Genomic DNA, 14,032 nt, shown 5'->3' with positions numbered 1-14,032 from the left:
GGGGTGCGATGTCGATATGTGTACGATAGATCCATGGTCGTTGTTTTCAACACCACCTTCAACTTCGTCGCCAATGAGGTTTTCCGCTTTGGATCCCTCTCCTGCATCGTGGACCAGAAGGGTGCCATGCATCATGTAGAGGTTGTGGGGAAGGAGGCCCCGAGGTATCACACCATCACCACGATGGACAAGAAGCCTCCGCCAAGATCCAGGGTGCCCCCAGTGACGGTCACGACTCAAGCCTCATCGGCACGCGCCTGGACTCAGGTAGGCCCAACTCATCCGTGTCACACGTCAGGCTGCTGCTGCGCCAGCCAAACGTGTGGTTGCACCAACGCCTTCGCCTCGTCCGACCATCACAGCAGTTCCAACACAACGAAATCTATTGTCCACCTCGCCGACCCGAGTTTGGACTTGGATCAGTCAAAAGAAGAAAGGGGTCGAGGGCCCCGTTGTTCTCAAGACTGCTGGAGCGCGGTCGACAGCCGCCGCGATCACTTGGCCCGCGAGTGTGGTTGCCAAACTCGTGGAGGTAGAGCCCTCGCTCTACTACCCCTGACGTCCTCTTCATCAACGAGGGAGTAGAGAACAACCCCATATTCGATGACGAGCCAGCGGTATAGGGGAGGAGCCCCCACAGCGTGAGGCATGTAACCGTCTGAACCATCGCCGCGACGTTCGACGTCACCACGTCGCCGGGGAGCAGGACCCGACCCAACCTATTTCCCAGGATGATGCGTCTAAGGTCAATGAGACTACCGACGAGCGGGGATTCCACTTTCAATGGAATGCTAGTCGTCGGAGCAGAAACACCCGAACTATAACTGTCGGCACCGCCGCAACACCCGAGCAAGTTGTGTTTCCCTTGAACACCTTCACTTGTAGCTGCAACACCTGAACTAGTTCCTAGACTAGTCTCATCAAAAGTAACTTCACATTTTGTTAGTCTCCTTCCTTGCACGAGAAGCCTGCATAGAGAGAGATGTTTAAGACTCAGTGCTAAGGTTAGAAATATAACGCTTAGAAATCTAATACTGAGTCACACAACGAACTGAAAACACAAGGAGATGCATAATAAGTATTTTTCTGTGTAAATTTAAATTTGGTGTTACTCCTGTTTCTAGGAATAAAAGATGTTTGCTTCACTCTATACATAAAACAAGATTACACACCCATAATGTCAATAATACATGCCAGGGTGCCCTTATCAAGCTCAATGAAAAGGCATGTACAGATAGACCCATGGGCCGAGAACCTATGGATTCAACCATCATGATCAGAAGTAGATCTACCACAGGAGGATCCTAGAAGTACTAATATAACAAAGATCTTATCTAAATAGTAGATATAATAAGGATTCTAACGGATAAGGCAAAGATCCTAGCAGATAAAACGAAGAGCCTAACAGATAAGGAAGATACACTTGTAATCAAAGACTTGAGTTCATGTAAAACTAGATAACCAACTTGATACTGTCATAGACGGGTAACCAAATTAGTATCCATTATTTAACTGTTATTCCTTCTTGCAGGGGCAAATGGTCTTATTTTAATAGAGAATACAACAACACCACCACATATAGGACGTAGAGTGGGCTTGTATGGAGGGACGAGGAGGTAGAAAAGTCGACGTGGATATAGATGGAGCCATTATAAAGCTATTTTTTGGCGGCTAGCCACCAAAAATAAATTGTTTATTTTTAGTGCCAGACAGCTGGCCGCCAAAAACAACTAAACTAGGGATGTTCCTAAAACATCCGAATTAAATATCAAATTTAATATTTTAATATAGATGTACATAGAATTTGGTGCTAATCTTTAGTCATGTTGTTAAGTATATTATTGAAGACAAGAAAAAAATTGTATAATTTTTTTACATTATTTTCTCCCTACAACAAGAAATATGAAAAAAAAACGTTTGAATCCGAATAGTATCTATATCTGAATTTTTATATGAATCATTTTAAAATATATAGAATAAATTTGAGATTTATTTTTTATAAATATTAATAAGGTCAATGTTAAAAACAAGAATATAGATTTACATAACAAATTCTATATCCAATCTATTCACAATAAAGAAAGAAAAGATAAAAAATTTAACATCTAAATAAGTATCTGAATTCATCCATATCGAAAATAAACTGCTAATAGCTGGCCAGGACACCTAAACTCGTAGAGGCCGACGAGAGCTCTGTTGTGAGCTTCAGTGTTCCGCTTGGCTTTATGTCTCCGTTAGTATTCGGCTGTGTGTGGGTCGTCATCGAAAAAATCTTGTAGCTTTGTAGTTAGCTCAAGAACATCACTGTTAAAAAAAATTGACTCTCATTCGTCCTTATCGCTTTCTCGGTCCTTCGAAGAACTGTTGGGCGGACGACGACGTCTGTATTCTCACGCTTGTTTGCGTGTAAAACTTGGGATCGCAGAGCATACCCGCTTTGAGAGTTGTTAAAAGTAATAAATGCACACACTACAGTAGAGACATAAATGCAGGAGCGGCCAACATTAGAGGCCTCGATTGCTCGGCTCCAAAGACATAGCCCAAGCCCACCCTCGGTGTCTCCGTTCTTCCACGAGTGTTGGTGGTCACCAAAGCTTCATCTTGGCATCAGGAAGCTGCAGGTACTCCATACTTCTTCCTTCCGTCCGTAGTTTGGGCTTTCCAAGATGGTGCAAGATTATCATTCATGGCCGCTTTATCTTCCGTAGCTTGCGATTATTGTTAAGTATCTAATATTTGTCCAGCTCCCTTTGTTCTGTTCTGGCACGTCCTCGGCATTGCTCCAGTGTGGTGAAGATGATGAAACCTGGTGAGAGAAGCAGGGAGAGGGATGCTGATTTCCACTATTCGGGTCACGACGATGAGAAGGACAGGTACTTCTTCAAGGTTCTGGTTGGCGATTTCCGTGAACGACTGGTAAGTTTGCAAGCCCGGCCCGTCCACTGCGTTCAGTGTCATTCAGTGTAACTGTTGCTGTGGCCAGTGGCCAACTTCTTGAATGAAATGGAAGGTTAGATGTGAGCTAGTCCCGTGCTGTTGCTGCATGCAGGCCGTCCCTGACAAATTCATGCAGCACTTCACCAGAGGGCTAGTCACAAGCAGTGTTACGCTAGAATCACGCTGCGGACGCAGTTTCCATGTCCAAGTGGCTGAGAATCTGGGCAAGGTGGTCCTTCAAGCGGGGTGGAAGGAGTTCGTCGCTGCGCATGGCTTGAGCATGGGGGACGTCCTGGTTTTCAAGCACGACGGGACTCCTCGGCTGAAGGTTTTCATGTTCGACCATAGCTGCTGCGAGAAAGTGCCGCCGCCATGCCCTGTCAAGATCAAGCGAGAGCATCATGTCTGTGGCGGAGAGAGAAGGGAGACGCACCCTGAAGTTCCAAGCAGCAGCTGTGGAGATGCTTCCATGACTTTTGTCACCGCTAGCTCGTCGTCAGCCTCCCCCTCCGACGACGCGTCAGGTTATGAGAGAGAACTTTGTGCAGGAGAGATTTAGTCTACAGATCATGACCTCACGCTTCTCTTCCTCTTGATCTGTTTATGTGTAGGAGAGTGGATATTATCTCCAGAAGACCAGAAACCACGTTACGTTCCAGGTTACATCCTCCCAAATGGAACCTACCTCACCTGTGTGCAGATGCAGAAACTGAAAGAAAGAGTCCGAGCTAGGACTTCTACTATCCCCATCTACGGATGCACCGTGAGGAAGAGCAACATTCGTAGGGGATCTCAGAATATGGTGAGCTTGGAAGCTTTGTTTTTTTTTTCTTTTGGATTGATATTCTAGTGCAGTTATTGTGATCCAAACCTTTCTTCGCAGTTCGTAAATAATTTTAGTTCAAAAAAAATAAAAATAGAGTCTGATTCTAATCCGATCCGATCCTTAAATTTTTAAGATTTAGTTTTCTTAATCTCTGAAGTACTACTAGCTCTAAACAAGTTGCCTTGAAGAAATTCACAGTACTGATGCAAATACTTCCAGAGCTTGAGCTATTTTTCAGTTCAGTTTTACACTTCCCTACTGCAACCTGCAGGCCATACCAAGAGCATATGCTGATGTATACCTACCATTCGAGGACCGAACGCTGACGCTCCAACGCTGCGGCGAGAGCTGGGAGGTGCAGTGTCGGATTCAGAAGGGCAGACGCGGATGCAAAAGGCTCGCGCAAGGGTGGAGGCAGTTTGCTCACGACAACAAGCTGCAGCTGGGAGACCTCTGCCTCTTCGAGCTACTTGAGAACACCAGCAAGTACACGATGGATGTGCATGTCGTTCGCGCGGAATGAAAATTGCATGCACAGGCAGCTGACGCTCTTGGCGCCAGCATAGCTTTTGCAGCAACATGTGGATGGTGGTAGCAGATGCATGCTTGCCCATCCTCTCTGGTTGGGCAATTGGTTAACTCGTGTGTGCCGCCGCCTAAGTTCAGGCTTCAGAGTGTTTAACTTGTGACCCATATTATGCTCCAGCAATCGTTTGAGGACAGAGGTCATCACGATTTGATTTGTCTCAATGATTCGGGTCCAACAAGCGAAATAAAAAAGGGCAGGAAAACAACGATGACTCGGGCAAATCTAAGCATGTGGATCATGTAAAATAGGAGACATGATATTGTAGATGACACAGTAAATGACACTGTTTATAGAGCGAATACTTATAATATTCGATCTGTTGCCATCTCTAGTGGATGCTACATTTCACATCATTCCATCAAAGGGCCTCTTTTTTTTAATCTCAATCTATATAAATTAGAGGAGATTGAGCGGGTTTAAATTCCTAGCAAGTTAAAATTCTTCCTAATTTCTTCCAAATCCTCCGATCAGGAATGCAAATAACCAAAGTCTAACGCGACAAGGATATATACATAACTCGATGGAGAATGGAGATAGGATTTTATCTTAGTGGGCCAATACCCGATATTATTACTGTATTGGTTTGTTCCATAGGCCCGTAGGTGCTAACTGGCCTTGACTGTTGTGTTGTCTATCTAGTCGCGTGACATAAATGGAAAAAGAAGGAAAATATCATAATTTTGAAAATATAGATGAAAAACGTTGAATCATTTTCGTTCTCGTTACTTCAATGTAAACTACCATTCCCGATTTTTTTCTCACGAATACGAAAATTATTCCAATAAAAACGATTTTTTTTCTCACGAATACGAAAATGATTCAAGTAAAAACGAAATACGATACCAAATGAAACGAATTTTTTTCCGCCCGAGAAGGTAAGGCGCGTTCAAAATGTGTGGCCCATATATAAGTAGGATCTTATTTTGTCAATCTATATATTTTTTATAAAAATTAATGATTAAAGATATAGATGTTTGGTTTAGAACAAAACTAATATGATAGGTAAAAACGAAGGAATTTCCATTTTCATGTTAATTTTTCCATAGAATTCTTAGAAAATAGATAAACGAAGACAACCGAGTAACGTAATCTTAAAACAAGAAACATATTGCCAATACTCCGTAGTTAACTAGTTAATCAAATCGTATATGGACATATATTGCTCGTTCTTTATTTGTTTTTTATATTTTTTATGTAGATTCAGATCGAATACACATTTTAAATATATCAGATGCGAATGGAATACTGAATACCGAACTCGTGTAGGGATCGATCTACAATTTATATCCCTACAATTCCGCTTGCATATTTTGCCGGCAAATGTCATGTCAAAAAATAAAAAATCATGTCAAAAGGTCCCCGAGCTCCCCTGCTTCCATTCCCCACTTCCTTGTTTGCTTTTGTTATCTCACCTTTAATTTCCCTAGCTAATTTCTCTCTGTTCTTCCGAATCTACAGAACATGGATAAGAACTGCAGAGGGCTTGCAGGGAGTGGCAAGAGCATTACTACTGGAACCACATGGCCGACAACAAGAAACATTTCTTCAGGCCTATGGTCAGGGACTTCACTGAAACAATGGCGACTGAATGTGTTACAGGAATCGACTTCTCTAGCCTCATGCATTCGCATTGTACGAACTTAAGCATGATTATTATCGGGTAAAAAGAAAGGGAGAAACATGTCACAGAAGAACAAAAAAAATGCTTTTGATGCACAGCATACCTGCAAGATTTGCCAACAATTTCAACGGCCGCATCGAAAGGTCATCAGTCTGAAGCCCCCAAGTGGCGAAGCATGGAGCGTCGGAGTAGGCAATAGACAGTGACGGAGTAGGCTGGAAGGAGTTCGTCAGCGCCCACAGCATCGACGAAGGAACACTTTACACAGCTGGTTTCAGGAGTTGGTAAAACGGATCACTATCGTTCTGGATGGTACAAATCCGTCCGTCGCTTGTGCACACTGGTTTCATAAGCTCGTACAAAGGAACACTTTCCGCAAGAAAATGTGGACCAGTGATGACACAGCAAGAAGCACGAGCACGCGTAACACGTCGAAGCATCATGGAAACAAGGTCAAATGAAAACATGCACGAACACAGTGCGTACTGCGTAGCAGGCTAACATAGGCTTGTTTATATTTTAGTTGCAGCAAGTGTACTGTCCGTTTGCCGACACACGAGGCACTCTGCAAAATGCAGGAAAAAGGCCGCAAGCCCGACGAGAGATCCTACCCTTGCATTGGAAGACAAAAGTGTGCATTCAAGTGCCTGCAAAATAACACGGACAGGGTAAGCCCAACGTTAAAAAGTTCATACAAAATTAGGTCAGAATGCAAAAAAAAAATATGGCATAACAAGAGTACCGTTCACATAATTTCCTTTTTTAAAAAATCAAACTCACTGAAGGTGCATGCTAAGATAAAAAAAAAGGACTTGTATATCGTTTAATATAATCCAAGTATAATGTCTATCTATAGTGCTATGGTGGGGAGGGTGGACAAGCAGATACCTCAGACCATAAACATATATACAGAAAGAACGAAAAAAAAGAGTTGAGACTATAAATGCTTATGACTATGACATGCAGGACACTGCACAGTGGCAGAGAACTTAACAGTATTGGCCTTGACAGACATGGTAGATAAGTCCCTAATCATCAAGTGATGTGGCAGGATATAGCCTCCTCAAGGTCTGTGATTTTACTTTCAACAAAATATGAGCGTTTCTTTCAGGCTCCCTAAGTTGTCCCGGATTTTAATATTCAATCAATCTATTCTAGTTGTTTGCATTCGATGGATGGTTTCTTCATCAGGTGCATTACCAAAGTAACAAGAAAAATAGTTCACTTATCACAGCAGCACCTTTTCCATGCTTTAAAACTGCTTCCCAAGCATCATGCATCATCGTCATTTCCTAATAGATCCAGACCACAAAAATCCTCATATCAACCTTATTATAAAACTAATTATATTGAGCTAATGCATGTGGGGACCATTGGTATAGTAATCGCTTGCACGTTTTAATGTCAAAATTTGATAAGCAATGCATCACACAAATATTGGGACAACTAAAATTATATTTCACACCTGCAAACCATATGCATATGCAACTTTGTAACACAAGTTCAGCAAAATCGTATTGCAAGGGCAAATTCCTGGACACATAAAATATTCAGTGAACCATTTATGTGAATATGTGCATGAGTACAAAAGTATTCCCATGATTGTATAAATAATGGATGCACAGTAGTACTTGCACCGAACCTTAGAGATCAATAAACATAACAATGGACAAAATCACCAACATCTATAGTGCACCAAGACTATGAAGCTAACTTATAGTTAGAGTTGCGTACATATTTGTTGAAAATAATAGCACGTTTGGGAAAACTTCAAACATCATCAAAATCAGCAGTGCAGCATATATGTTGCAGTTTCGCTAAAAAATAGCATATTTTGTCTAATGTCGTTTAGAAAACAATTGAAGCGGTTTATCTCGAAAGATTGAATACTGTTAAGAAGTAAAACAAATATACGCCAAAATCTCAGAATACACTAATCCAATGAAACAAAAATCTATCAAACTCGCAAATAATGCATATTATATCCTTCTAATTTCTTAAGATAGATAACACACAGGAAAATAAAAGGACCTACATCATTTTATACAATAGGATACAAATCATTCTGTCTAATCTCTTCATCACCGATCCTTCCCATTTTGGCCTATCAAATCCCAATTTTTTTCTTGTATTAGTTCTCAAAAAACTTTACAAAGGACAAACAACAAACTGCTATGGTTAGTAGTCAATGAAGAAACAACAGGTAGGGAAGTCAGCATATATCCAGATGTTACAATCAACAACACAGCCTTTTAGTGCCAACTGCCAAGAAAGTTGGGGTACACTAGAGCTGAAACCAAACATGAACAAGAGCAACAAACTTGACCAGTTACATTATTAAAAATGGTCAAAAGGTTAACAGTCTAGAAGGGCAAAATAATAATTAAAAATAAGTAAAGAACTAATAAGCATTATCTAAATCACTGTAACAGAAACATTGTGTGCTTAACCATCTGCTGAGTGTGGCCTGCTCAGAAAACTAAAAAAGGGAAGATTTTTTCATGGCTGCAAATGGATGTGAGAGCAAAAATAGTCCCCATACATTTCTTGCAGAAAGATTTCCCATTTCCCCAAATTGTCATGATGCTGAAATTCTCTTACAATCAACTGACTCCTAGTACAGGTAGGTAATAAACTAATAATGCACATTTTTGGTACACAGGTGCCACACCAACCCATTTCCACCCAATACCACCCACCAGGAAAGATACTTGAACACTCAGTGAACTAATTCTAATTATTATCATAAAAAACATTTCACCAATCAGTCTGAATCAGAAACATGACATAAGCATGCAAGAAAATACATAGTTTAGTTTAATACCTCAAGCAACAACCCATTCCTGGTTCAACTCTGCAAAATTCTTAGGCTGCTGCCCATGAAACAGGAGCAATGCTACCAAGGCACATGCATAGGATCATTGCATAACACGAATTGAACAAATATAAGGATTACAAATCTTGGACAAAATGAGCAACCATAGGTGCCCACGGATATACAGTACATACGATGATGACATATCATGATGCATGATCACTAACTTGCTAACGATCCTGACAAGTGCGGCAGAAGAGGGTACCCTGGGAGAGCTCACAGCACGCCCGCACGCTCGTCGCCGAGTGCCCGGTGAGCCTCACCGCGACCGCCGCGGGGTACCCCGCCATCGCCGCCAACGGCCTACACGGATCTTAACCCATAAGACCGCAGGCCTAAATGACCTAGGAGTGGAGCACCATTTCGATTTACCTCGCGGCCGCGAAAGCAAAGGCGGGGACGGTGCGGCGCGGGGTGGCGGCAATTGGAGCCGCCGAGCGGAGGCGCGTGGCCGCTGAGGAGGAGGAGGAGGATGCGGCGCGGGCACGGACGGCGGCGAAGATTGAGCGGGAGGCGGCGCCGCGCCAAGCCATGGCCAAGAGTTTCGTGGGAGGAGGGAGTGGATTGCGGACAGCGGAATGGCGTAGGCGGTTTTGTGCGGTTTAGGGTTTTAGGGGAAAAATACAATACTGGGCCTTGGACCTATGTGATTCGGACCAAATGGAAATGGCTGGTGAATCTGTTTCTGTCAGGTTGGGCCATAACTATTTTGAGGAATGTTAATTACCAATATTTAGGCTCGGATTGGTTGCGAAATATTTTTAGAGTATTGAATAAGTATATTATGGTTTTGCAAATTTTTTGGGTTTCTGAAATATACTATGTAGTTTTGCAAAACCACGGTTTATCAAAACTGTAGTTTATTTAGAGTTTTAGAAACTTTACACACGACCTCTTTTATATAATCCTCGGTTATGTCTCTTTGGTTTACAAAACCTGAATTTTGTGATATACTAGTCAAAGTGCCCGTGCATTGTAATGGCAAACAAAATATTCGACAAAATATTAGTGCACAACGATTACATAAACCAAATATCACATATTATCGATCTCAATCTTATAATTTCTCTTGCAACAACTAATACAGAATTTCAAGGGAGGTCGTGGGGAGGGAGGTTGGGGACGAAGATGGTGTGGACCCAAAGGGAGGCGGGACAGAGAAGTGCGTAGGACAGTGGGTTGATTCGTAGAATTTCAGGGGTATTTGTAAAAGTAATCCATATTATTGGCAGCTTTGGTTATATCAACAACTATACAAATTATTGCTTTTGTTTATCTAAACATTTTAGTAATCTAAAATGATGAATACATTCATAGCAAATACATGTTAGCAACATGAAATATTTTGTGGTTCACATAAGAGAAGGAGATAACCTCAACCAAAATGACATTTGTTTCTATTTTCTAACCAGCAGGAGCTTTGTACGTCACAAAAAAAATGCATATATGAATTTATATCAAGATGATAAGGAGTATCACTAAGTCTCTGCAAAAATAGCGCCATGTGTTAAATTCACCATTACTGTAACTTTTCTATCGATGAAGTAATTGAGAATAGCATCAAACCACAAACAATTGTAGTAAATAAACTGATGCTCCTTCCAAAAATTGAAGCAAGAAAAAACAGAGGGAAAAACAAAAGTATCTGGATAGCAATAAACAAAAAATATCTATGCACAGGTGCTTCACTAGATCGATGTACAGCCACAATTAGCAAGGTGCTAGAACCAATTTCCTGTTAAAATAGAAGGTGGCACAATCACGTTTTGGTTAGTTGGAGACTCACTAGACGGTATGCTATGATACGGAGGGGCTCAAGACGGTATGTTGTGAGGCGTAGGGTCTCAAGAACAGGATGTTGGAAGTGCTACTACTCCAGCTTGTGGCTACCATGGGATGAGGTGCATAAGGATGGTAGGACGACGGTTGGGAACGTAGACGAGCGAGGATGGCGAGCGCGATAAGGTTAGCGCATGCGTCGAACGCGGGCTAGCGAGGAAGGCACGCTAAGGCTATTGGGTGAGCGCAAAATGCGTAGATAACGGGGGGCGAGGATGGCGGTCGCGGCATGCACAGACGCGGTTGGAGCAGACGTGGCAAGAACGGAGCACAGCATGGATTTCGAGAGGTCGCGGTTGGAGCGCCCACGGGCGAGGATGGCGACCGCGGTTGGAGCGCTCACTGTTACGGGTGGGTTCATGGCGAGCAGAGGGGTTGCGAGATTTTTAGGGCGCTCGGTCGGTTGCAAGCTCCACGGTAATGGAGGTGTGGCAGAGCCGACGTGGGGAAGGAGGTCGTGAGCAGGCGACAAGCAGAGCAGCGAAGTGGGGAGAGAGGTCGCGGGGAGATCCGGACGAGCGGAGGTTTGGCGGACGTGACGTGGGGAGGGAGGTCGCGGGGAGGGCGCAGGGAGACGGCATGGGGAGGGAGGTTGGGGACGAAGATGGTGTGGGCCCAGAGGTAGGGGACAGATAAGTGTGTAGGACAGCGGGTTGATTCGTAGAATTTCAGGGGGGGTATTTGTAAAAAATGATGTAGGACGACCGTTGAAACTGGTGCTTTAATACAGTAGAGATAAAGATGGAGAAGAGATAGTTTTTGAAAACTACGTGGTATTTGGTTCCAGCCAACTAAACTTTAGTCTTTATCACAACAAATGTTTGAATGGTAATTACGGATATTAAATATAGTCTATCATAAAAAACTAATTACAAAGATGAAGACTAAAAGATGAGACGAAATTATTAAACCTAATTAAGTATATGTACAATACTCGTAATTGATATTCAAACATAACCAAACACCCTATGTCACCCAAATGAGGGATCTTAGGAAGAACAAAACCAAAAGTATCCCATTGTAATCTTTGTTTGAAAGGTTGTTTTTGTCCAGTTGTTTGATTTTTATACCGGTATCTATTTTCCTTTACAAATATACATATTGTATATTACGAGCCATGGACTTCCAATACTAGAGTAAGCCTAGGTCAGACGGTGCAATCCAGTCGAGCCGGACCAGGTCCGGGCGTCTATAAAAGAAGACCTTGATTGCTAGGGTTTAGTTTTTCACGTCTCATCTCGATTTATTGGCGATGGCACCCACCTAGGTGTGTGCGACGACGACGGTTGCTCGAGAGCGCGTGGCAGCGGACCCCCGGCTGATGGCTGCTGTGGTCGCGGCTCTCCGGCCCGGACGTGTGGTGGCGGTGTTAAGCGCCCCAATCCTTTGGGACTCAAATGTGATACAATTACTAGTCCAGGAGGCTAGTAACCACATTCCTTACTTCAAATAGTACAGAGTTCGAATAAAAGTTATTACAATACCAGAGTACAAGCTCTAGAGAGCCAGAAATACAAAGCGCGGTAGAGATAAACTAGCCCAAGCCACAGGCAGAACTGGGTGCAGACACAGCCCCCTCTAGTCGAGCATAGCAGAAAAGAAGTCTTCAGCTGCTGAAAAACATGAATAAATCTAGGTGAATACACTAGGTATTTTGCAAGCCCATCCCGCCCGTAAAGAGAAAGGGACCTATACAATACATGCTTTATATGGTGGAGTTGAAGTCACTCTTCTTTTTCCAGAGAAAGGCAATACTTGATGGTTTTCCCAAAGAAGGAAATAGCACATTTTCACACTCAACCACCACTGAGCTTCCTGCTCCCGTGGCATCGTTTTCATTTCCAAAAACACACCCACTCACACATTTCCCTGTTTATGGAGGTTTTAAAACACTAATTGTCATACCACACCAGACTCGTCCATACCAGTGGACACAGACTATTCGAATAGGTTTGAACTCTGCGTAGAGGGGTACACTTTACCCACTAGTCCGGTTTCGGCGATCTCACCGTCGTGAGATCCGAATGCCGAATCTCTCTCTTTCCTCGCACGTCCTTACCTTAATGGTTATACCGGAAGGAGTCAGGCCACCGCCATGTCCAAACCGGACAAAACATTCCCCCTCTGATAGTCGCCTAGAGGGGGGGTGAATAGGGCGAAACTGAAATTTACAAAATTAATCACAACTACAAGCCGGGTTAGCGTTAGAAATAATAACGAGTTCGAGAGAGAGGGCGCAAAACAAATCGCAAGCAAATGAAGAGTGTGACACGCAGATTTGTTTTACCGAGGTTCGGTTCTCGCAAACCTACTCCCCGTTGAGGAGGCCACAAAGGCCGGGTCTCTTTCAACCCTTACCCTCTCTCAAACGGTCCCTCGGACCGAGTGAGCTTCTCTTCTCAAATCAAAACCGGGAACAAAACTTCCCCGCAAGGGCCACCACACAATTGGTGCCTCTTGCCTTGATTACAATGGAGTTTTGATCACAAGAACAAGTGAGAAAGAAAAGAAGCAATCTAAGCGCAAGAGCTCAAAGGAACACGACAAATCTCTCTCGCTAATTACTAAAGCCTTGTGTGGAATTGGAGAGGATTTGATCTCTTTGGTGTGTCTAGAATTGAATGCCTAGCTCTTGTAAGTGGTTGAGTAGTGGAAAACTTGGATATCTTAAATGTGGGGTGGTTGGGGGTATTTATAGCCCCAACCACCAAACTAGCCGTTTGGTGGAAGCTGTCTGTCGTATGGTGCACCGGACAGTCCGGTGTACACCGGACATGTCCGGTGCGCCAGCCACGTCACCAAAATCCGTTGGGTTCGACCGTTGGAGCTCTGTCTTCTGGGCCCGCCTGGATGTCCGGTGGCGCACCGGACATGTACTGTAGAGTGTCCGGTGCGCCAGCATGGGCGTGCCTACCCTCTGCACGCGCTGGCGCGCATTTAATGCGCTGCAGGTAGCCGTTGGCGCCTGAAGTAGCCGTTGCTCCGCAGTTACACCGGACAGTCCGGTGTACACCGGACATATCCGGTGAATTATAGCGGAGCAGCCGAAGTGAATTCCCGAGGCTGGCGAGTTCGGAGCCGCGTCCTCTTGGAGCACCGGACACTGTCCGGTGTACACCGAACAGTCCGGTGAATTATAGCGCGCTGGTTCCGAGAATTCCCGAAGGTGAAGAGTTTGAAGTCGATCTTCCCTGGTGCACCGGACACTGTCCGGTGGTGCACCGGACAGTCCGGTGCGCCAGATCAGGGTGCCTTCGGTTGCCCTTAGCTCTCTATTTAGAACCCAACTTTGGTCTTTTTAATTGGCTTGTTGTGAACCTTTGGCACCTGTATAACTTATACACT

The 14,032-nt window shown here is 43.8% G+C and overlaps 2 protein-coding genes across 15 annotated transcripts; one reads left to right on the top strand and one right to left on the bottom strand.

The window, feature by feature from the left end:
• Positions 1-2,526: 2,526 nt before the first annotated feature.
• LOC103643729 (putative B3 domain-containing protein Os03g0621600) lies at positions 2,527-4,500 on the top strand. Its single transcript, XM_008666901.3, has 5 exons — positions 2,527-2,621; positions 2,787-2,916; positions 3,050-3,461; positions 3,549-3,739; positions 4,035-4,500. Exons 2-5 carry the CDS (start codon positions 2,797-2,799, stop codon positions 4,284-4,286), a joined length of 975 nt encoding a protein of 324 aa, XP_008665123.1. The 5' UTR covers positions 2,527-2,621; positions 2,787-2,796; the 3' UTR covers positions 4,287-4,500.
• Positions 4,501-6,245: 1,745 nt separating this feature from the next.
• On the bottom strand, positions 6,246-9,462 carry LOC100276663 (uncharacterized). 14 transcript variants are annotated; one of them, XR_004856870.1, is made up of 5 exons: positions 9,221-9,459; positions 9,016-9,151; positions 8,798-8,869; positions 8,009-8,077; positions 6,246-6,620 (listed from the first exon to the last, which is right to left on the bottom strand). XR_004856870.1 is itself a non-coding variant. In XM_008672405.4 (4 exons), exons 1-3 carry the CDS (start codon positions 9,379-9,381, stop codon positions 8,055-8,057), a joined length of 282 nt encoding a protein of 93 aa, XP_008670627.1. In that variant the 5' UTR covers positions 9,382-9,459; the 3' UTR covers positions 6,246-6,620; positions 8,009-8,054. The 14 variants fall into 14 exon arrangements, 4 of the variants coding, with proteins under 4 accessions (XP_008670627.1, NP_001352899.1, XP_008670621.1 ...); XR_004856867.1 differs by lacking the exon at positions 8,009-8,077 and adding an exon at positions 7,214-7,265; NR_158692.1 differs by lacking the exon at positions 8,798-8,869 and adding an exon at positions 7,214-7,265 and having other exon boundaries at positions 6,251-6,620; positions 9,054-9,151; positions 9,221-9,433.
• Between the last annotated feature and the right edge of the window lie 4,570 nt (positions 9,463-14,032).

This window comes from Zea mays, chromosome 1 (genome assembly GCF_902167145.1).
Source record: "Zea mays cultivar B73 chromosome 1, Zm-B73-REFERENCE-NAM-5.0, whole genome shotgun sequence".
NCBI lineage: Eukaryota > Viridiplantae > Streptophyta > Magnoliopsida > Poales > Poaceae > Zea > Zea mays.
The sequence above is the reverse complement of the archived record's forward strand: the minus strand, read 5'-3'. Positions and strand labels throughout refer to the sequence as shown.